The sequence below is a fragment of the Pezoporus flaviventris genome, unplaced genomic scaffold (assembly GCF_033815535.1).
Source record: "Pezoporus flaviventris isolate CSIRO_AGI_PZ_B2104156 unplaced genomic scaffold, CSIRO_AGI_Pfla_v1 ptg000037l, whole genome shotgun sequence".
NCBI classification, from domain to species: Eukaryota; Metazoa; Chordata; class Aves; order Psittaciformes; family Psittacidae; genus Pezoporus; species Pezoporus flaviventris.
Window position 1 is genome coordinate 13205720 of NW_026892585.1, and position 21625 is coordinate 13227344.

Genomic DNA, 21625 nt, shown 5'->3' on the forward strand with positions numbered 1-21625 from the left:
GTGAGCCGTGTGTGCTGCACTGAAATGTGCACATTTATCTCTCTAGCCCATTTGCTTGTACACGCTCATAGTCCTGTTGATTAATTTTACTTCAAAGGGATATTCTAGTTTTCAACCCCCTTCTCCAAGGTGTACAAGCTCATGCTGTCAAAGTGTGTGGATAGGTGTAGTTCACCAGGTGGAATCACATGTTGCAGTGGCTTGTAGCAAGTCTGTAAAGCAAAGCAAGGTCTGTTAACACATTTATGCAGCCTGTCCTTCAGTGACTTTCCTATTGGTGCTCTGCTAACATCCAGGCACTTGGCTGTTTGAAAGCACTGCCAGGCATCAACTGCCTCTGGTGTGAAACAATTGTGCTCAGCTTTTAGACACACCAAGATCTTTATTCATTCCCCAGCGCATAGCTGAAATAGTTTGGCTTTTTGGTCCAATTAGCCAAACCTTGCTGAGCCTGATGCTCTGTGGTCACAATAAACATTATGAGCTATCCAGCCTTTCAAAATGAGGAGTCGGTCTGAACAAAACATGTATCTTAACGCTGGCTGAAAAGTTGCAGGGCATGTTTGAGACCTTATTTCTTTTGCCTTCTCTAATTCCTGGCTCCAAAGACTGAGATTTTCATAGGGTTTTCTTACAGGAAGGCAAAGTTATTTTTCATGAGAAGCAAAATTCTTTTGACAGAAAAGGATTCCAGGTTCTTGGGTTTTCAGATACACCATAATTTTTCATGAGCTTTGCAGTGTAATCAGTAAAGTCGATAGCAGTGTATGCTACAAATATTTTATTGCAACAGGAACCCAGGCTCAGCATCCCTCCTGTGGACACAGCTCTACCAGCCAAGCTGCGCTTTGGATCAATGTAAGGAAAACATCCTGCATATCCGAAGTGAGCTGTGCTGGTAAACTTCAGTTTCACTGTGTCTTGGGGATTCTGCTGGCAAAACCGGAGAGTGCAGGATCAAATCTCCTTCCTCTTTAAGCAACAGAGCTGTGCTCCCCAGAGTCTTTAGGACAGGCATTTCTTGATTAGGGATCAGTGCAGTCTATCAGAGAGTTACGCCCCACTGTTTAGTGGTTTTTCCATTCTCCTTACGCCTAAACCAGAATCGTAGCTCAACAACACTAAAAAAATGTTTATCTTTCTAACGCGGCGTCTCGGCGCTGCTACACCAACCTAATGGAAGAAATCCATGCCTGTGGCCAAAGACATCACCCAAAACAAGAGTCAGGCCCTCGCTGAGTGACAACCAACACCGACAGAAGCAGAACAGGTCTGGTTTGCACTAGCTAAAGGTGTTGTTCAGTGTCATAAAAGAACACTGAAGTTAAATAATTTTCTGCAATACATTATTCCTATAAAGTAATTTTTTATGAACAGCCTGGCACTGGTAATTAGTCTGCTCATGATGTATATAGCGTTGTATCTACATGTCTTCTGTGCTTCCCTCTCTTCTGCTTAATTTCCAAAATGGTGGATTGTTAATTACAGAGCTGCAATTAATTTTTCATGTCAGACCACTGTGCTGGACTGCAGCCTCCAACCTCTTATAAACAGACATCACCACAGCTAACGTATGATTGAGTGCAGGTTAAAATCATTATCACAGCTTAATGTTACATATAAAGAAAAATGCATTTTTATCTACATTCCCCCATTATCTCTCTAATGACACCATGTTTTTTTCTCTCAGAGCTGTAGTCATTGTTATTTTAAGTGCTTGTTAGTACAGCTGTGGGGAAAGACATGATCAATTTTTCATTTGGGAAAAGGCACAACAGCAAATGTTAGTTAATGTCTCCATTTTAGATAACCAGATAAAATAATAGGTATGGTTAGAGAGCAATCGAGCACTTGGACAGGGGATTCTTCATTATGTTGCAGTGAATTAAAACAACTTGAGGCATCTGCTTCGCTGCCTTTCATGAACGGTTGTTTTTCAGGCACTTATTAACTAGGGGGAGATTGAATCTTGTTTGTGTAGCAGCTCTGTATTACCCTAAGCTCTCGGGATATAAGCATCTGTGAAACCACTGCTTATCCTGAAAGCAAGATAGTACGGGCTGCTTATGAGGTGGTGCCCGTGGGCAAGCCAAGAGGTGAGAGTTTTCATGTCCCCCGTGGTTTCTAGGTTGTACGTGCACCCTGACTCCCCGTTCACAGGAGAGCAACTGCTGAAACAGATGGTGTCCTTCGAGAAAGTCAAGCTCACCAACAACGAGCTGGATCAGCATGGCCACGTGAGTAGCCCTCCTGGTGGGAAAGGGTAATGGGAGCAATTGGCTTCACAGCTTAAACATAGTGGGGTTTAATCTCTGTTGTTGAGGAACAGGTGACCAGAAATCAGGCTTCTTACCTGCCATAAGGTAGAGCTCAGGTCAATGCAAGCATTCAAGTTATGCTTCTATTGCTATCAGAGGTAGAACATCCACTGGGGACAAGCTCAGGGTAGAATTGAGCATCCAAGCAAGGGAGAGAAGGGAAGCAGGTGAGCTTTCTGTCATGCTTCTGCCTACGTTTTGCCATGACATGGCATGGCATATGCTCTGCCATGTGCACTGGCTAGCCAGCTCACATGCTTTTCCACATGTGCTTGGAAGCTCCCTCTCATTACAGGCAAGCTGTTAGGGTTTGGTCCATCAACAAGAGCTCTTTTACTTCCAGACTTCTCGTAGCATGGGCACAGTCAGCAGAAAATGCTGATGTGACACTAAAGCAACTGCTATTGAATTATAAAAATAAGCATGTCTCTGTTTCCCTTGAAATAACTGCAGGCTACCTGCAAGTCAAGGTACCTCAGGGTGGACTTGGGCCTCTAAAGGAGACAGGTCCCAGTTCTGTTTAGTACCAGTTTGCTGTCACAAGCCCTGACACTGAAAGTTGGTAAACAGGATGCAGAGCTGTTGGCCATGAGCTCCTACTGTGCTCCATCAGCAGGAACAACTCCTTTAGTTACCTGACTAAAGGTAGGTGGTAAGAAGAAGTGTTGTCTGTCCTGTCCCCTTCCAAAAAGTGCTTGTAAAGAGAAGGCCCAGCCTGGTACACCATCAAATTGCAAGTGAAGAGCTAAAAGTGTTGCCTCTGGGCTTGTCTGTTCCCCAGGGGAAGGCTGAAGGAGCAGGGGGATGGATTTGAAGGGTTTTTCCCTGAGAAGGAACACAAAGGCAGTGTTAGTAAACAAGGTGTCAGGAAGAGAGGAGTGATTTTGAACTCTGAAGCATGTGTAGGGGTAACTAGCTTGCCAAGCTGAATAATTGTGGCACACGCGTTATCAGAAATCCCTCCCCTAGTGTGGTATTTATTGCCTTTCTGGACTTGGTGAGATGGTGGCTGTTTGAACCGTTCTGTGCAAACACTTCTCACCCAAAAGAGAATTTTTACTCCTTTCAAGACCTAAGAATTGATCCAGGGCCATGATAATTCAAAATACATCCTGGAAACAACAATAACAACAACAACACATGTAGTTAACAAAATCCCAACAACGACCAAAAAACCTGACCAAAACCCCCACTGAAAACCCACAAAGCAAGCCCACAGAGATGCCTCTGTGAGGTCCTTTTGTAAAGATCTGTCTGTGAGTATATTTTTCTTGAATCTGTTTCCCACCATTCCCTTCCTGACTAGGGAAGAATGTATTTTTGTTTCCCTCTCTCTTTTATTTCATAATCTGTAGAAGGGCAAAGCTGAAGATTTGTGGGCTCTATCACTGAGCGATGATAGAGCAGTATACGTGCACATTTAAGAAGAAGCATTTTTCATCATAACAGGGGCCATGTGTGCCTCTTAATAAAGGGCTTGCAGCAGTATATTGCAAACTAGTTAGGAGCACTGCAGTTCCCAGAAGCCCAGACGAGTATAAAGAAAAAGTAGGTCTGAGAAGCTGTCGGGAACAGAGACATGTGACAGAGCAAGGAGATGTAATCATCTCAAATACAGGCGGTGGGAAAAAATGATCCATAGTGTTGGCGATGTGGCCTCCTGATTAACTTTCAAGGAAGCAGCAGAGGTGGATCCCATTCTTTACATGAAAGGTTTGGACAGCCAAACTCGATGGAAAGTTTTATATGTTCAGTTAAGAATAAGCCCCGAAGGCTTGATCCTGCGTTGAGGTGCGTGTGACAGGTGCCTTCATGTATTTTGTGGTGGTTTATGTTCCAGATTAGGGTGCCTAATTTCTGTGCTGCTTCACTGAAGATATGAAATTGCCATCATTGGATGCTCAGTAGAATTAAGGAAGAAATTAATTCTCTGGCGCCTTTAAGGACGGCTCGCTGTGTTTTGGTGTTTCTGAGCTCCCAAGTACTAAGAGAAGGGGAGAATTGAAATCCCTCCTGAAACATCTCCCTTCAGTTTGAAAGAGCCCCTCTTCACTGATGAGATCCTTTTTAACTGACCTGCTAAAATCTTAATTATGTTTGCTAAGGTGTGTTGGTTCCCGAGGAAGTCTGAATGACTTAAGAGACGCTTTTAATCGCTAGTTAGATAGAAAGAAACTGGATCCAACCTGATTCCAGCTTCTTCTAGTAGCTTTCTTACTTCATCCTCCAGAAGACAGTTTTGGTTGTGAAGGTAATTGTGGTGTTTTATTCACAGGGTGGCTCTTTTCCGGAAAAGGAATCTGAACAGAGGCATTTGTTTGTTCTAGCATTTGTTAGTTTTCTCTTCTTCCGAGACTTGTGGAGCTGGCAAGCATCTCTGCTTGTGTATCTTCAGTATGCATAACCCCATAGCTATGTACATATTCTCCTCAAGCATCAGGCAGAAGTTTTTATCTCTGTGTGCATGACATACAGCTTGCTCCATGGAAACACTTTCAGCTATCTTTGCCAGAGGAAGGAAATGGCTCCTGTCTCTGGATTTTTACAGCCAAGAGAGTAATTCCCATTTTTCGCTTGTGGAACATTTATGAACATGATTTTTTTTCCAGGTTCCTGGTGATGTTTTTCACACAGACTGCTGCTTTTAGGCCTTTTCGTTGTGCTTAGTCAGGGTTGCATCATTTATGGTTTACGGTGAGGTGAACCATGAGCGTATACATTATGAAAATTGCTTTTCTGGCATCCACGATAGCAAAACTCCAACACGTGAATGTTTGCAAAAGCAAACACAAAGGTGTGAACATGGCCAACAAGTAACTGTGAAAGCAGGAGCTTCAGAATAGCCACCAGGAGTTATGCCCAGGGTGTTTTTTGAGTCAACCTGGCAGAAGTGAGGAGTCTCCATACTTTTAGAAAGCAAAGTGCCTGGTAACACTCTTCATTGGTGAATATGGAAGCTGCATTCACAGCACAGTTCCTAAATTCAAAGCCACCTCAGGGATTTTGCAGCTGGCATCCAGATTGCCTCTGGTGACTCGTCTGGAGACAGTTTGAGCCAGATGCCTACAAACCTGCCTGACCCTAGAGTGAACGTATCCTGTAATGATGGATCCTGGTCATCTTCCCTGCTGCAGGCTGTCAGCACAAAGGCAGATGGGATGCTGGGGACCTGGGACCATGCTGTATTGCCAGTAAGCCTGTGCCAGGGGGGCTGCCTTAAGCATATATACACTTGATATTTCTCTCAGAGCACACTAGCCTGAGTATTGCAGAACTGGCATCAGCCTGGGCTTTGAGCCCACCCTTGCAGATTACTCTGTGAGAAGCACCCTGTGTACCTAACTCCTTCAGGCTGTTTTGATGGTCCTAACCTCAGAAGTTGCATGGATATTAAGGGGTATATTTGTGAGGTATCCTGCTGACTTTAGCATCCGTGAATACTGCAACATCTGCAGCCTGAGCGGGGATGCAGATGGAGCACTACCTACACAGACCCTCATGAAAAGGAAATAGTGACCTAACCCTTGGCCATGGGTCTTTCGTGACATCCTGGCTATATCTGGTACTTGCTTTGTACCTGAAAGACCTGACTTGTTTCTAGTGGGAATGCACAGTGTAGAGCATTGTGGCAGGGGATGTTATCCATATGCACATTTGGTTTTGGAAAACTTTCATACAAGATTACATGATCGTGTTTGAGAAATGGAGTTTCTTTATGACAATTCACATTCACAGAGGAGTGAAAGGAAAGGGCATGTGTGGGATCTGCTCTTGTCACAGTTTTTTCCTCCTTCCTTTCGGCTGCTGCTCAGATGTAATGCCTTAGGGTGGATAAAGCAGTAATGAAAGGTAATGGGAAGAGCCAAGCTCTGTGGACCAACCCCTCAATAAGCTCATCACCATACCACCCTTTAAAGTGTCTTTTCCAGCTGCTTAGAGCTGCCCAAATGACCAGGATGGTAAGACAAAATTGTACAAAGAGAAGGAAGAGTGCTAAGGATATTAAAGCCAAAGTCAATGGCAGTTTTGTGTGTGCATTTGGAAAAAGGTGAAGTGATGCAAGAAAGCAACTTAGGTGGTAAGAGCACATGCAACACTTTCAGGGCAATAAAAGTGCCCCCACAAAGTCACAGTACGAGTTTCAGCAATATTTGGCTGCAAAGGAAATGCTGATGGAAACTTTAGCCGTGGCAAATCTGTTCCTAAGTTCTCCCCTCCAATGCAACATGCAGCCTCTCCCATTGACTGAGTTAGCATGAAATACTGCACCCCTTCTGCTGTGTTTCAGCTGAAGTTAACGCTTCCTGAGGAATGCACATTAGCTATTCCAGATGTACAGATCTGACTGTAACGTCGTTATGGCCCCTGCAAAATAGAACCACCCACACCAGTGCCAATTTCGTCTTGTGACTGTGATTATATCCAAAACAAGGACTGGTGCAAGATGAGCTCTGTATTTAATTCTTATATTGTAATACTGTGGTTAGAGGCAGCCAAACAGGCCTCCAGCCAGTGGTAACTGAAGCAAGTGGGACTCTGGGTTTGACTCCAGTGAACGCTGACCTTGGTTAGCTGGTACATTAGGTTTAGAATTGTTTTGGGACCTCGTAAACAACTATTAACGAGAATAAAATGGCAAAACCTGGTCATTTTGGGGTTCTGTACTGGGTTTCCTCCTTTCTCTCATTTTTGGTAGTCTGTTTTTGGTAGTCTGCGGTGAAGAGCATCTACAGCGTAGTTGGCTTTAAAGATTTGCCAAAGTAAAAGGATCTGGGGTGTTTTATTTTGGTCATGTCTATGCTGCTGTTTTTTTTTTGATTGGGTTTTATTTTTTCCTGGGTTTTGGTTTGGGGATGTGTGTGTATTTTTTATATACATAAAACATACCAGGGATTCCTGGCTTTTTTCATTCTGCACCTGCACGTTTCTGCAAGTGTGGATTCTGAATCGTAAGTTTTCATGAGTAACATATTTTCCCTTGCAGCTGACACCTGCAAACCTGGGCACATGCTAGCAGTAACAAAGCCTGTATGTAAAACACCTCACCTGTAGGAACAGGTATTTATGCTTTAGGAAAATAAGTGCTCAGCAGTGGCGTAGGAGTGAAAGGAAAGCAGCTCCTGGGACGCCTGCTTTTCCACCTTCCTTTTCTGGAACTGCCCAAAAGGAGCTGGAGAGTTTCCTCTGAAAATCAGCCCCTGGCTAGCTGTATTTCAGAGATCTCCCCTGCAGTGTGAATTAGATCTTGTTTTCCCCCTGCATGCCTTTGAGGGTGCTGTTAACCTTCCTCTCAGGACAGTCCCTTGTCACTCTTTCTTGCAGATCATTCTGAACTCCATGCACAAGTACCAGCCAAGGGTGCATATTATTAAGAAGAAGGATCACACAGCTTCTCTGTTAAACCTGAAATCGGAGGAGTTCAGGACGTTTATCTTTCCAGAGACCGTTTTCACTGCTGTTACTGCCTACCAGAATCAATTGGTGAGTACATTTGCTAATTTCCACAGATTTAACTAAATCCCACCTTGCTGAGAACTCCCTTTTCCCCAATTTCCACTCCCCCTTTCCCTCTTTTTCCAGTTAGGAAAATTTCTATATAACCTACCTTTCCGTGCCAGGGTCTGTTGTGACTGTGCCGAATCTAATTCATATTCAGGCGTAATTCTTACGTAGATGGGTAGTACTACCAACTTCAAAGAGCCCTAAGGATTATTCATGGGAGTAAAGATGACATGAAAGAGGCTTTCATTTGTCTTCCCTTTTGCCTATACAAAGCTGTTTGCATATTATCATTTAGTCCTTTCCTAATTATAGCTCATTAAGGAACTGGTCTTATTTGCAAGGATCTTTGATGTCACAAGCTATCAGCTGAGAGATACTCTGGTTTGCACGGGATGATTTCATGGCCTTAAAAAGCTGACTAATTAAGATGTAAGGCTTAAACGTAAGGGAAATCACTCAGAGATATGCTTTTCAGAGGCTGCCCAGATTACATCCAGATGTTTGAATTTCAATATGCATGCCAGTGAATAATATATACAAAATGGAGGAGATCATAACAATGGATTGCTAATGAGTAATTTTAGGAAGTATATAAACAGAGAGCAGAGGCTCTGCTTGACAGTGGATAGGGCTTTAATAATTAAGTCAGTGGAAATATGTTGCTGGCTTCACCGCAATTTGGAATGTGCTTTAAGTGCTTAGTGACTATGTCACTTAATGAAAAAATAAATCTTTCCCTCCTTAATTCCCCCAAGCTAAGAAAAATACAAGTACTGTCCCAACATGGAGGCAGGAGTATCCCAGAGTCAGCGTACCTGCTGGGCTATTTAATGAAGCCAAAGTAATTAATTTCTAAATGCAGTGAATAAAATGCAACTACTGCACAGGGGCAGAAGAAGCTCTGAAGATAATTGTGTAGTATTAAGTCAGTCCTTGAGACAGATCCCACATCCTACTTCAAGGCTTTAATATCTGAATGTATTGATTTTAAACTGAGGTTTGTATCTAAATCCTGCAGAAAATGCATTCAGGACCTGACAATCTCAAGAATACAATGTTTGGACAGACGGAGTGATTTTTCCATGTAACTTTCTTCAGAAACCAGAAAAATAGTTACAGGCACAAAACCAGCTAAACCTGAAATCCATTTCTGTAGGATGGATTTGTGTTTACGGGCACTATTTACACCAGAGATGTTTCTAAACTAACCTCCCCAAAGCACATACGTTGAGTCCTGGAAGACTTCTCAATGGAACATCTCCAGAACCCCTAGAGGTTGATGCTGTCTTTTTATTTATGACCGATGAAAACTGAGCCTTTTTTCATTTTTGCCATTTCTTTCAGAACTGTTTTAAGGAGGGATTGATTACATTTCTGGAGGTTATTAGATAAAAGCTAAATAACATTACACTTTCAACAAACTATCTCATAATTTAAGATTTAAAGGGCATGCATTTATTTAAGCAGTCAAACCACTGCCACAGAGTTGAATTGTAGGTCAGATTTAATTTTAAAATGCTTCCTAGCAGATGTGCTCTAGTTGTTTGTGAGACAGTCTCTCAGGAAAAATATGGCCATAAATGATTGTGAGTCTCATCTGGCACCGGTGTACACAAAAAGTTTCTCTTGTGATGTCATACCAAATCTTTAATATCAGAAAATATAAGTTTGATTGGTGAAAATATGCTCAGGAGATGAATAGATGTCCTTATTATCCTGCAGCACAGTTGGCTTGGTGTGTTGGTGATCTAAGTCAATGGAACTAGTTAGAACATGTCTCTTTTCAAGGTAGTTTTTAGGATGCTGCCGTAAAAACGTTCACTGTATGTGAGGCACTAACTTTTTTGCAAAATCACTGTGAGTCAAGGGCTAACTTGCCGTGTTGTGACAAGGCTGGTGCTCAGGGAGCTTTCCATTGGTTGTACCTCATGGTTGTACCATCACGAGACGGGCTCAAACTCTCAGCCAGCACTGAGGTCCCATGCTGTTTGACCAGCTATAGGAACAACTGGTGAGCTGCAGCAGCTCCTGCCTGGCACTTCAAAGCAAGGACCTTCCCCAGAGAGCCTGGGAGACCTGTATGAGCCCAAGATGCCAAGCAGGGAAGGTAGCAGCCCAGGGGTGAAAGGACTTGCCCAGGGTAACAGCCACTCAACGCATTGTTCATACACTGCAGACCAGCACTTAAATACTCATGTTTTGCCTTTGTAAGCCATTCCCTCCCTCTGTATTTCCCTCCCAGAAGATCTTTTTCTCATAATGAAAAGCTGGGCTCAGTTGTCCTTTTTAACTATTTTTACTAATTTATTTTTCTTTAATTTGGAGGAGAACCCACCCCATTTTGAAATACTGTTGTTTGAGAGGATTTGATTGTTTGAGGATTTGGAGAAGATCCCTTTTCTTGCCGAGTCTCAAGGGACAGCTATTAAAAATGAGGTTGTGGCCTCTTCAATACAGGCTTTTTTGAGGAAAGCCAGGCGAACATAGCCACTCAATATGAAGTGCTGAGAGCTGTTATTTCCGTGAGTTTCATCTAGAGTTGGTGGCATTCACTGCCTGGCAGGACAAGTCCTGTGTTGTCCCTTGTCAAGCTCTAACATTTATGGTTTTATTTTGAATTCTTTCAAGAAGTATGGCTGGAAAATCTGAATGTTACAATGATGTCTAGGGTTTTATCCACCAAATCTCATCTGGTTGCACAGTCAGAACATTTCACAAAGGTAGTGGTGTATTTTCTTCCTGCTCCCATAAAACCACAGTTGCAGACATCACCTACGGCTGAAAAGTTTCACTGCAAATGCAAGGTGAGCCCTGATGCTCTTGGGCAAAGGGTCTTGAGCACAGTGGAAAGGATGACAGGATGCACTGGGCAGGTTTGTAGCTGCTTTCTAAAGAAGGGATGAGAGTTTTGGTTGTGTGATCTCTGACTGATGGTTTTAATGGGGTTACTCCTTTAACCCAGGTTCCATCAATTTAAATCTGAGTTCTCCCCACATTTTTCTTCCCTCATTAGCCTCTTTCCGTAGCTAAACTGCCCTAGTGTGGTGGCTGGTAGGTTTGGCTGAAAACATTAGCTCCTAGTTTGGGCTCAAATGAGTTGATGTGCAGCTCCACCAATGAGGCTCAGATGTTAGCAGGGTGCTCTGTTGCTCATGGAAAAGACAGCCTGATTCATCCGCTTCAAGTATTTGGAAACAGTGATGCTGTATACATGGGTGGGTTCCTCCTGCTCTGGGTAACATGACAGCTGAGACCACTGTGCCCTTTGGTCTTTCCATTGCCATATGTGTAATACACCCTGGTTTGCCCCTGCCAGCTTTGCAGCATTTCAGGAGTAGCTAGCGCATATGAACACACACAAGGAGCATGGATAAAATTAGCAGTGAAGTCAGGAGGATGGATCGGTTAACACTTTGTACGCTACAATACCTTAACGCTATATTCATGTTGCGTTGCTCTTTTCTGTGTTCCCAGATAACCAAGTTGAAAATTGACAGCAACCCTTTTGCTAAAGGATTCCGGGACTCTTCCAGACTCACTGATATCGAGAGGTAATGGGGACTTTCTGTTTACTTTCCATGCAGATAAGATAAAGAGAAGAGAGAGTTTGTAGGAAAAGCATCCTTTCAACTCCTGAGAAGCTGTGCATTTTAATGTTATCTTGTTGCATGCAATAAGCCTCCTCCACCTCCTTTAAAAATACTTATAAACTTTATGAAGAAAGAGCTGGTTTGAGTTTTGACATCTGTTCCAGTTGGGGCTAATATATTCATCTTCCTGAGGGGACTTCTTGAAGGGGGTGGGGGAAAGGGTCAGTTTTACAACTTCAGAATGAAAAGCTTTTTTCTTATCGTGCCATTTAACCCTACTGAGGGCTGTGAACTGGGTCAATGGGAAACAAGGGTAGTGGTCCTGTGAAAAACATCTTTATAGCTCCCCGCTGCTCCACACAGTGGAAAAGAGAGGGGAGCTTCCCAAAATACACTTCAGCAGTTCCAGACACTGAAGTCAGCAATTATTGCTATCAGGATGAATCCCATAACTCCCACTCTGATGACAAAGATGCCATTTTTGTTTCACCAAAATTGCACTGCAGGCTGCATCAGGGGAAAGCCTTATCTGGAAACTGTTGAGTCTTGTGTGTGTGCAGTTCATTATAAGCAAATGCTGCCATAGGGAAAGAAGCATTAACCCACAGTTGAGTAGGAAATTAACTTCAATCTCTTGGTAGCTCTCCAGCACATCACATTTTTACGATACCGTGTCAAACAGTTTGGCAAATGAAGCAAATTAAGCTGCCTGTGTCCTTCAGTCTGGAAGGGAACTTGATGGAGATGGATACAGCACATCCAAATTTCCCTGTAAGCACACAGTCATGAAAGAAAGTTTGGAGAGGCCAAAACCCTCCAGGCTCCTATGTCATCTGGGGATATCCAGATGTATCTGTGAATCATCTTTTGCAGGTGCACATAGGGGACAAACTGCTCAATGAAGTCATATCCATACAGCTAGGGAAAGTCTTTACAGCACTGCAAAAGTACCTCAATCTAAGCAGCAACATTGATGGGAGATAGTGGTATATTTTATACCTTGCCAGTGACAGGATCATTAGTGATATGTTGAGTAATTGGCTAAAGAAGAGTAATTTTACACAGCACTCTTGCAAAGTTGTTAAGAATTGCTTCCTAATTGAAAGCCTTTGTTGAAATTGGAAAAAGAACCAAACCAGATTCGATTAAAATAGCACAGCTTGCTGTACAAAGTACTAAGGTAAAGAACACCCAAAGCTCAGGTTTGTGTGCAATAAATAGTCAATAAAAGACCTGTAGGAAGAGCAGATACTTTGATTTTTCACACTTCAGTTTCCTTGTTTTACAGGCAGGCAACACCTAATGACACAGCTTTGGAAGGGCTGAGTGAGTCTGAATAGATAAGCTGGGAGAAAAACTTAAGTTACCTCTGTGCAGATGAACAGACTATCGTGGTGCTGGATATGAAGGGAATTTTTCCAGAGGACATCTTATTATAACAGCACATGGCATGGAGTCAGAAATGCTGAACATAAACCACAGTGCCCTTTTGTTTATTGATAAGTGTAAGAATAGAGCCTGAGACAGGCAGGCTAGCCCAGGCACCGACGTTGCCTCGAAAGATAAGGGAGCCACATGCGAAACCTACAATAAATACAAGAAACAGAATGTAGAAAGTATTTAAATGATATTAAAGCTCTGTATTTAAGAGTCTAAGTGTAGTTAAGGACTTATTTTGACTTAAATTGGAAAGTTTATCACTCATTAGGGAACGGTATTTAAAAATAACCCCAGAAACTGCTGCACAACAGATCAAGTAATGAGATAGTCATAGTGTAACACACAAGAGGCCTGGTAAGAAACTCTTTGAGAATTTCCTAAGTTATGTGATATGCTTCAGAAATACCAAGGGCTTTATTCAGTTCCAGCATTAAAATATCCAGGCAGATGAGAATGCCATTCTTTTAAGTGCTCACTGGCTCCATAGACTTCATGTTAGTGCCAGCAAAATTGCTAAAGGAATCTGATAAAAAGCGCAAGGAAAAGCAAAGTGAGATATTTCATATGGTATGACAGTAAGACAAGTAACTAGGGTAGATTTCAGATTAGACCTTAGGCAGCTCCTGTGAGGATGATGAGGCGCTGGCACAGAGAAACTGTGGCTGCCCCATCCCTGGCAGTGTTCAAGGCCAGGTTGAACAGGGCTTGGAGCAACCTGCTCTAGTGGAAGGTGTCCCTGCCTGTGGTAGGGGGTTGGAATTGGTCCTTTCCAATTCAAACCAGTCTGTGATTCCGTATGACAACCGGAAGAATTTCTCACTTAATATCCATTGTGACATGCATTACAAGATGTAGGTGATACATGGAATAGTATAGCATGACTCTTTCTTGGTCTAGTCAGAAACTTAGCTATTTCTAGAAGATTACAGAGAAAAATCTTTATTTTCTAGGAAAAAGGCTATGCAAGCCAAAGACACATTAGTACAGCTCTTGAAAACTGAACAGTTACTTTGAAGCTGTGAAAATTACTTGCATGCACTGCTTCTGAAGCACGCGCATGCATAATCCACACAGTGATCCTAATGGTCTCCTGTAAAGCATCCTGTGATGTTAGGGCCAGAGAGCACTCATTTATCACGAGTTCCAGCTTTTCTGAATGACCTAAGTAGTGTGAAAGTGTACAGAGCTTTGTATTTCATTTCCAGGTATTTAAGCCTGCTTTTTCCTAAACAGCCTTTGGGGAGGGAAACAAATCAGATCAATTGATCTTTAGAGACCTAAAGAAATTAAATTAGTCTGGAGTCAGTTACTGCACTAAACCATCCAGTAATTGGATTGCTCCTTGTAACTGATTGAAAACAGCCTCTATCTGTAACAATATAGGTAGCTTTTCTTTATAGTAGATCTGAGAGAAAAACACATCTTTTTATGACATGATGACAGAAATTGCACTTTTTTAACCTAATTGAATATGATTTTATAAATATGTGACTTTAACGACTTCAGGCTTCCCATTCTAGATTTACGATCCTTAAGTAGGAAACCCAAGCTGAAAATGCATTTAGGATTAAATTTGTTTGCATTGTATGTGTTGGAGTTAAAATAATATATGTAAAGATAGTGAAATTCACAAAATGGTAGAGGAGGTAGCAACATCAAAGGAGCTGAAATGCTTCTATTTTGTTTTGTTCCTGGCTATATACCTTACAATGGTTTCTTTGTACTCATAGCTATATATGCAAAGCTTTTAACCATTGAAAACATCTTTGGTAAGTTTGGTATATATCAGATTTTCAGTAGGATGTGAAATTCCTTCCATAATCAAGTCTTTCCATACATTACTTGTGGTAATCTATTTATGGCAATGGGGCAGACTTTATCTGGGGCTACTGTGATTTAGATAAGTAGCTGATTCACCTTTTGATCTTTTCACATGGTATTTACATTTCCTCTATTACAAAAAGGCTCTCACTGTGGTTGTTATTGGAAAAACTGAGCATTTAGCAGCAATTGTCAGAATGTGAAGCCTATCATACGCTGGTGTTGACTATTGGATGCTAAATGCAATATTGTGGGTGAGTGCGATCTTTTTTAATGGTAGCCTTTGTTAAAAAGATTAACATAGGTGTTATAATGAGCAATTCACCTTGGAGATGAGTTTTAAGGGAATATCTTTATGCTTCTGCTTAAGAAAGGACTGCCAAAGCCATAAAAGGATGCAAAATCAGAACCCAATGGGTTACTTTCTATCTCAAGCCTGAACTTATCTTTTGAGCTGTTGTGAAGAATTAGCCTTTTAAAAATAAATAGATAAATAAAACCATTGTGATTTAATGTCATGCAAACAATCCAGGGAAAAAGGTGAACACACAAAGAGCGTGAGTGAACAGAACTACTGAATTGTAAAATAATGATCAAACAAGAACCGACAGATCACAAACATGCTCTCGTGAGACCTCATCTGGAATATTGTGTGCAGTTCTGGTGTTCTCAACATAAAAAGGACATGGAACTGTTGGAATAAGTCCAGGTAAGGGCCACGAGGATGATCAGGGGACTGGAGCACCTCCTGTATGAAGACAGGCTGAGAAAGTTGGGGCTGTTCAGCCTGGAGAAGAGAAGGCTGCGTGGAGACCTCATAGCAGCCTTCCAGTATCTGAAGGGGGGCTATAGGGATGCTGGAGAGGGACTCTTCATTAGGGACTGTACTGACAGGACAAGGGGTAACGGGTTAGAACTTAAACAGGGGAAGTTTAGATTGGATATGAGGAGGAAATTCTTTCCTGTTAGGGTGGTGAGGCACTGGAATAGGTTGCCCAGGGAGGTTGTGAATGCTTCATCGCTGGCAGTGTTCAAGACCAGGTTGGACGAGGCCTTGGGTGATATGATTTAGCGTGAGGTGTCCCTGCCCATGGCAGGGGGGTTGGAACTAGATGACCTTAAGGTCCTTTTCAACCCTAAAGATTCTATGATTCTATGACTCTATGATCTGAGCATTGCTTCTGTTTGATCCAGTATGTGATAGGCAAGTCAGGGTGTGGACTTGCAACTATAGAGAGCTAAGTGAGTATACCCAACTGCACAAGACCAATAATACTTCTGGGAGTAGATACATACTTCAAGAGGCAATGTAGACACCTAAGTAATTTTTAGGCAGAAAAAGGAGGGATTGGGGGATGAAGAAGTAAGAGAGCTGCATCCCAGCTGGATTTGCATGGTAATCAGGTTCTGAATTCTCCCCTGAGGAACTTCATGTCTGAGATGTGGAAATACATTGTACTGGTTTACAAGGCTGTAAGTGAAACCAATGTTAATATCCAGATATGGGCATTGCCCTGCTGAAGTAACTCTCAAAGCCGTGTGCTTAATGATGCGCTGTCCACAGTGGTCTCCTCTTCCATCCTCTCTCTGAGCTGCCTTCCTCTCCATTCCCATTGCATACTGCTGGTCTAGAACAAGTTCCCTGACTCTTAAAAGCCCCCTACCAACAGCCAGAAATACTTACTCTCTACGACCTACTCCCATGTCCATGATTAAGTAGGGCTTTGTCATAGCTCTCCAGCAAGTCAAACTCCCCAGTTGATCTTTTACCTCCAGCTACTTCTCAGTCTGTGAATTTCAGCAACCGGCCATGGGAGACCATCTCCAACACTTAGGTTGGAAGACAAAGTGAAATCCTGAATTTAGAGAAACACCAGGGACTACAGTGCCTAAATGCCTGGTACCTGGTGCCATTCCAGATGTGCTGATCCACTCCAGCCTCCAGCTGCTCATTTTCCACGTAGGCATTCTGTTATTTATCCCTTTTATTTGTGCAAAATGACGATATAAAAAAGCTCTATTTTGCTACTGTTTTCCACTCGCCTCATGCAGGTCTCGTACGTGCATAAGGGGAGGACATGATGTCAGACCAGACCCATGGTTTCCAAGTCACAGAAATGTAATTTTATCTTTGTGTTTGTTTGTTTTAATTCCCTGTATAAAGAAAGCTGTTTTCCTCATTTTTATTTGCAGTTGGGAGAAGCAGGGTGGCTATATTTGATAACATCATGATCCTTCCTCCTAAGTGTCATTACTTTTACCAAGTAATGGCTTCAGCCAGGCTACATAACCTCCATGCATATTGCAGCTCTTCCTGCACTGCCATCAGTAGCCAGATGATTATTTGAGGCTGCCAGCAAACACCACTTTGGAGATGTATTTGTTCTTTCTCCTGCAATCGTCAAACCCTAGATTTTCTTATGATTTAGTTATTGTTTCACTTTTTTACAATCACAGACTGGTTTGTGTTGGAAGGGACCTTAAAGATCACCCAGTTCCAAACCCCTGCCACAGGCAGGGACACCTTCCACTACACTGTATTACATCCATCCAACACAATAGTTTTGACTTTGTGAAAGTGTTTGATGGCTCTGTATTAGCTTTTAGGCCATGTAAGCCAATGTAGTCTGAGAGACCCTGGTTCTTCCTGGTCAGAACTGGTTCAGTTTCAGTCTAAGCAGTGGAAACAAGCTAGTCCGTTCTGGTTGAGGATTTGGTCCATACCATGTCGGAGCTGAATTAGGTTCCTATGGTCAGCCTGTAATATTCACCTACAAGAGCAACAACATACAGCAAATTAATATCTCTGTATGTTAGTGCCTGTGTAAAAGAGCACCTAAAAGCAACAGGAGCATGAAGGCTGAGTGGCGCCTGAACAGTTGTTGTTGTTCGCTCTCAGCTGCTGTTATGGAAATGTATTTGTTCCTCTTGCAGTGTTGGTTTTTATATTCCATTTTTTCCTCATTTGGGTTTGTGTTTTTGTTGGTGTAGGGTTTTTTTACAGACTTGTTTTTAGTAATTGTGTCCTGGGCAAAGTAATCATCTTTTTCCTTAAAAAAAAAAAAAAGTTTCTACTACAGTGCCACTTCCGACAAGTTTATTTTTGTGCCTTCTCAGCCCATTTATTCCATCTGTCTTCACCTCACCTCACTTCTGATGTCTTCTGTTATCTGGGCTTTCTTCCAAACATACTAACTGGCAGCTACAAAAAAAGGAAACCTTTGAAATGCAGAACTAAAGAACTCATTCAGGCTGCAAACTGATAATTCATACCCTTTATATCCTGTTCTGTATTTTTCTTTGTGTTGGACTGAATGGCCAAGCAAAACATGGTTGTCAGTTTCAATATTTTATCATTTTTCCCTCTGCCTTTTTATTATTGTTATTATTAACATTGCCTTTTTTCTTGTAAAGCAAAGGGCAAAACAGCAAACCCCATCACACCAGGAACGGGGTGAGGCTATCCTCACCTCTTTGCTTACCTAGCACATGGGTAGTGAGGGCAAAAGCAAAAAACACTGACAGGTCACTCAAATCTGCCCTGAAATTGGAACTTGTTCCAATTCCAATTGTTCTTGTTCCAATGCCTGAGACAGTAACTTCTGCAGGAGATATGAACTCAGAGTCCCTGGCTCTGCTACCTGCTCCTTTTCACCGCAGTCTGGCTCCTTTGCATTGTCTTCAAGGGAGGCTGAACCTGGCTCCCAGTGGAATGGGTGGCTGCCTATTCCATCAACTCTATTCTCTTTGGAGCCATGGTACAGATCTAAGATGAATACTAATCCAGGCCTGGCTCCGGCAAGCTAGTTCTGGATTAGCTTTTCTAACACCTTCTGCCAAACCCAAATATATTGCCTCAAGCCTTCTAGTCCCAAAAGGAGGCAGTAGGCCTCCTGTCTCTATCCCTTGGGTAAGCTCTCTGCCAAATCCAGGAAAATCCACAGCTTCAGGTGCATGCAGGCATGTAGCAGCACCAGTGTTGACAGGGCACTGTGGCCAGGTGAGCCCTCTTCCGTATCAGCAGGGCTCATGGTCATACTCTTCACAATCAGGATCGTAGTGACCACCAGGCTGCTGCTGAATGCACAGCAGAAGCAGAGCAACAGCAAAAGGAGCAGAAGAAATTACACGAAGAAGCATCAGAGAGATGCCTGATTCCTGCTACAAAGAAGCACTGTTCTTTCATCTTGATTAAAGATCCTGCTCAGGGTAATCTGGGACTTCACCATCTCCTGAGAGATTCTATGTAATCTGGCTTGACAGCAAAAGGAAGTGAGCACCCTCACACAGGGCCTCACTCCTCAGATGTTTCCCAAGTCAGCTCTGTTTTCTGCCATCTCCCAGTGCATATGCATGGCAAGATCGTGGGTTTAGTCTGCAAAGTGTGAATCATTTGTCAGCTACATCAGGATTTTCCTATCTACTTTTGATCCTCTGAGACTACTCTGTAGGTATAGGGCGCTGTTAACTAAACATGGCCAAAGACTCAGCTTGTAGCTGCAAGACATAAAGCATCTCTAGCTAGAAGTTTAGTTTTGGAATCAGTTGCCAGCAGGGACAAGAGTGAAATGTTCAATCAAGAGGTTGAAACCTGCAGAATGGCAAGATGCTCCCTGTGCATCTTAAAACCTTGCTAACTGATAAATTCTCGCAGCCCTTCACTCCCTTCAATTTCTGGTTCCAAATTCACTGCTCTATTTCTTGTATGAAGGAGAGAAGTGCTTCATCCATAATAAGCAGAGATTTATTGACAGGGCTGGGCTCAAGGTGTGTCGGGATACAGATAACCAGGATAAGCCTGAGCTGCTTTTCCCTATCATCTCTCCTCCCATTTGTCTTGCCTCAGGATCTTCCCTTGGGTGCACTAGACAATATGAGCTTAGTGTTTTCCATGCCATTTGGCATATGGTTCCTTCTTTTTCTCAAGGAGTTTCAGCCTCTAACTTGCTCTTCTCCAGCCTGTCATCTGCTACTATTATCCAGTTATACCCGTAGCACAGCTTAATCATAGTAATATATTATGCCTATGTGTGTGTTTCTCCCCTCCTCTGGGTATTTACAAGATACCTGTGAGTTGAAGTGCAGTCTGGAAGACTGCAACTTGTTGGTAGATCATACAAAAGACTTTGACAGAAAGAAGACATCTTTCCTTTATCCAGCTGGCAGCTTGTGATCTCTCAAAACACGGTTTATTGCTAATTTATTGCTAACAGAAGAAACTAGGGCATTCTAACATACTTAAAAAGGTAAAAATTGCTAGGTCCAAGTATTAGATAGTAAGTGTCTGATCACAAACTGAGTAACAGAAGTTGAGCATTGAGTAACTGGAAGTCTTCAGCCAGTTTAGAGTGGATAAGCTCTGAAAAATACTAATGGAAAGCTTTAAAAAAACCCAACTCCTCCATAGTCTTCACTTGCTAAATTATTATTATTATTGAGCAGAATCATAAAATGTCAATTACTGGTTTACTGTTCAGTAACTTATAGAATTATTTCCATAAATCCTTTGAGCTGCATTGAGATATCTGAAGATGCTGCATACAGAACTATAAAGCCAGAAGTTTAATGTCTTTTCCTCTTAGTAGTAGTAGCAGTATAATATTTTGGGACTTTAAAAAATGTATTTTATCCCTCTATATTCTGGATACCCTGAACAGTTCACACTTCCATAAAGGGAATTTTCAGGAAGATTTTGATTTAAGTCCTTTAGGCCCTGGTTGAAATGAGGGTATAAGCAGGAACCTGTGCTCCAGATTGTCAGCTTTGTTCCTGCTTTTTAAACTAGATTCCATGGGTACTTAAATCTCATTGTTAAAGCTTTGCTTCTTCCCACACATCTACTTTCAAGAAAGTCCTAAATCACCTGTCTTTAAAGGGTGGTGGAGGTTGGCCTCCTCTTTCCAACCTATGTGGAGAAACTCCACATAACCATTGATGAGACGAGTTGCAACCCCTTTCTTCTCCAAGAAGACTTGATCTTTAGGTGGTGTTCTATGGGCATGAAATATTTGAGTGGGGTGCAGAGGCATTTTTTTTTTTCAAATGAAATCCCTTTCATTTGAAACACAAAGGGAAGGTAATCTTTTAATTTAGGTCACTTGTCCAGGATGGGGGGGTGAGGGAGGGGTGGAGTCCAACTTCAGCTCTTGCTTTTCTAGGTGGAATAAGCACTGCTCCGTAGGATAACTCAGAGATATATACGAGTGGAGGAAATTCACCACTACTTGTTTTAACTTCTGTCCTTTTGCACGCTTAGGTGTTTTCCTACTCAGCCTTTTGAATCTTGTAGGTCTGTTTGGAGGTTTATATACATGCAGCATGTGTTGTACGTGGAAAGAATGTCCACCTGAAGGCTTTGGGGGACAGGTGCCTACATCCTGGTGTGAACCTCAACGCACTGTGCTCATCATGTGAATCACAGCCTCAAGCTCTAAAATGAAACATTAGTGGGTGTGTTGTGATTCGAGCATAAACCACCACCATGTCAGGCAAGTTCAGCATACGTGCTTTTGAGTATCAAATCCCAGCAGCACAAACGAAATAGCTTTTGTGAAATTCATTGCTTTCCCTGATCCAAGTTTCCTCCTTAGACTGTTCCCTCTGTCATAAAAACCTTTGCTTCTTGTGCCAATGAGTAAGACTAATCTTCTAAAACCTTTAGCAAACTACCTGCAATGTTACAGCTTTAAAAATAAATAAACAAACTTACTACACAGTTCCCTGGTTTCAAACTTTGCAGATTCAGAGTTCACTAAGAAGTCACTTCACTTTTTCCTTTAAAAGAAGACAACCATATAGAATAATAGAGTTCTCTGTCTAGCATAAAAACCCATCTGGAAAGAATTTAGTCTGCAATAATTGTGGGCATTTGATTTAGCTTTAAATCCCTGTAGGTAATTCAAATGTAAATTTATTGGGGTGAGTTTATCCCCAAACCACCATTGGATCCAATGT

General features: G+C 42.2%; 1 protein-coding gene across 1 annotated transcript in view; it reads left to right on the forward strand.

Annotated features, from left to right (window-relative positions):
* Window positions 1-21625, forward strand: part of TBX20 (T-box transcription factor 20) — a 36596-nt gene that overhangs the window by 6541 nt on the left and 8430 nt on the right. The window contains exons 4-6 of the mRNA XM_061464737.1: window positions 2129-2237; window positions 7641-7799; window positions 11295-11371. Of these exons, the coding sequence (XP_061320721.1) occupies window positions 2129-2237; window positions 7641-7799; window positions 11295-11371 (345 nt within the window). The remainder of the gene's footprint in view (window positions 1-2128; window positions 2238-7640; window positions 7800-11294; window positions 11372-21625) is intronic.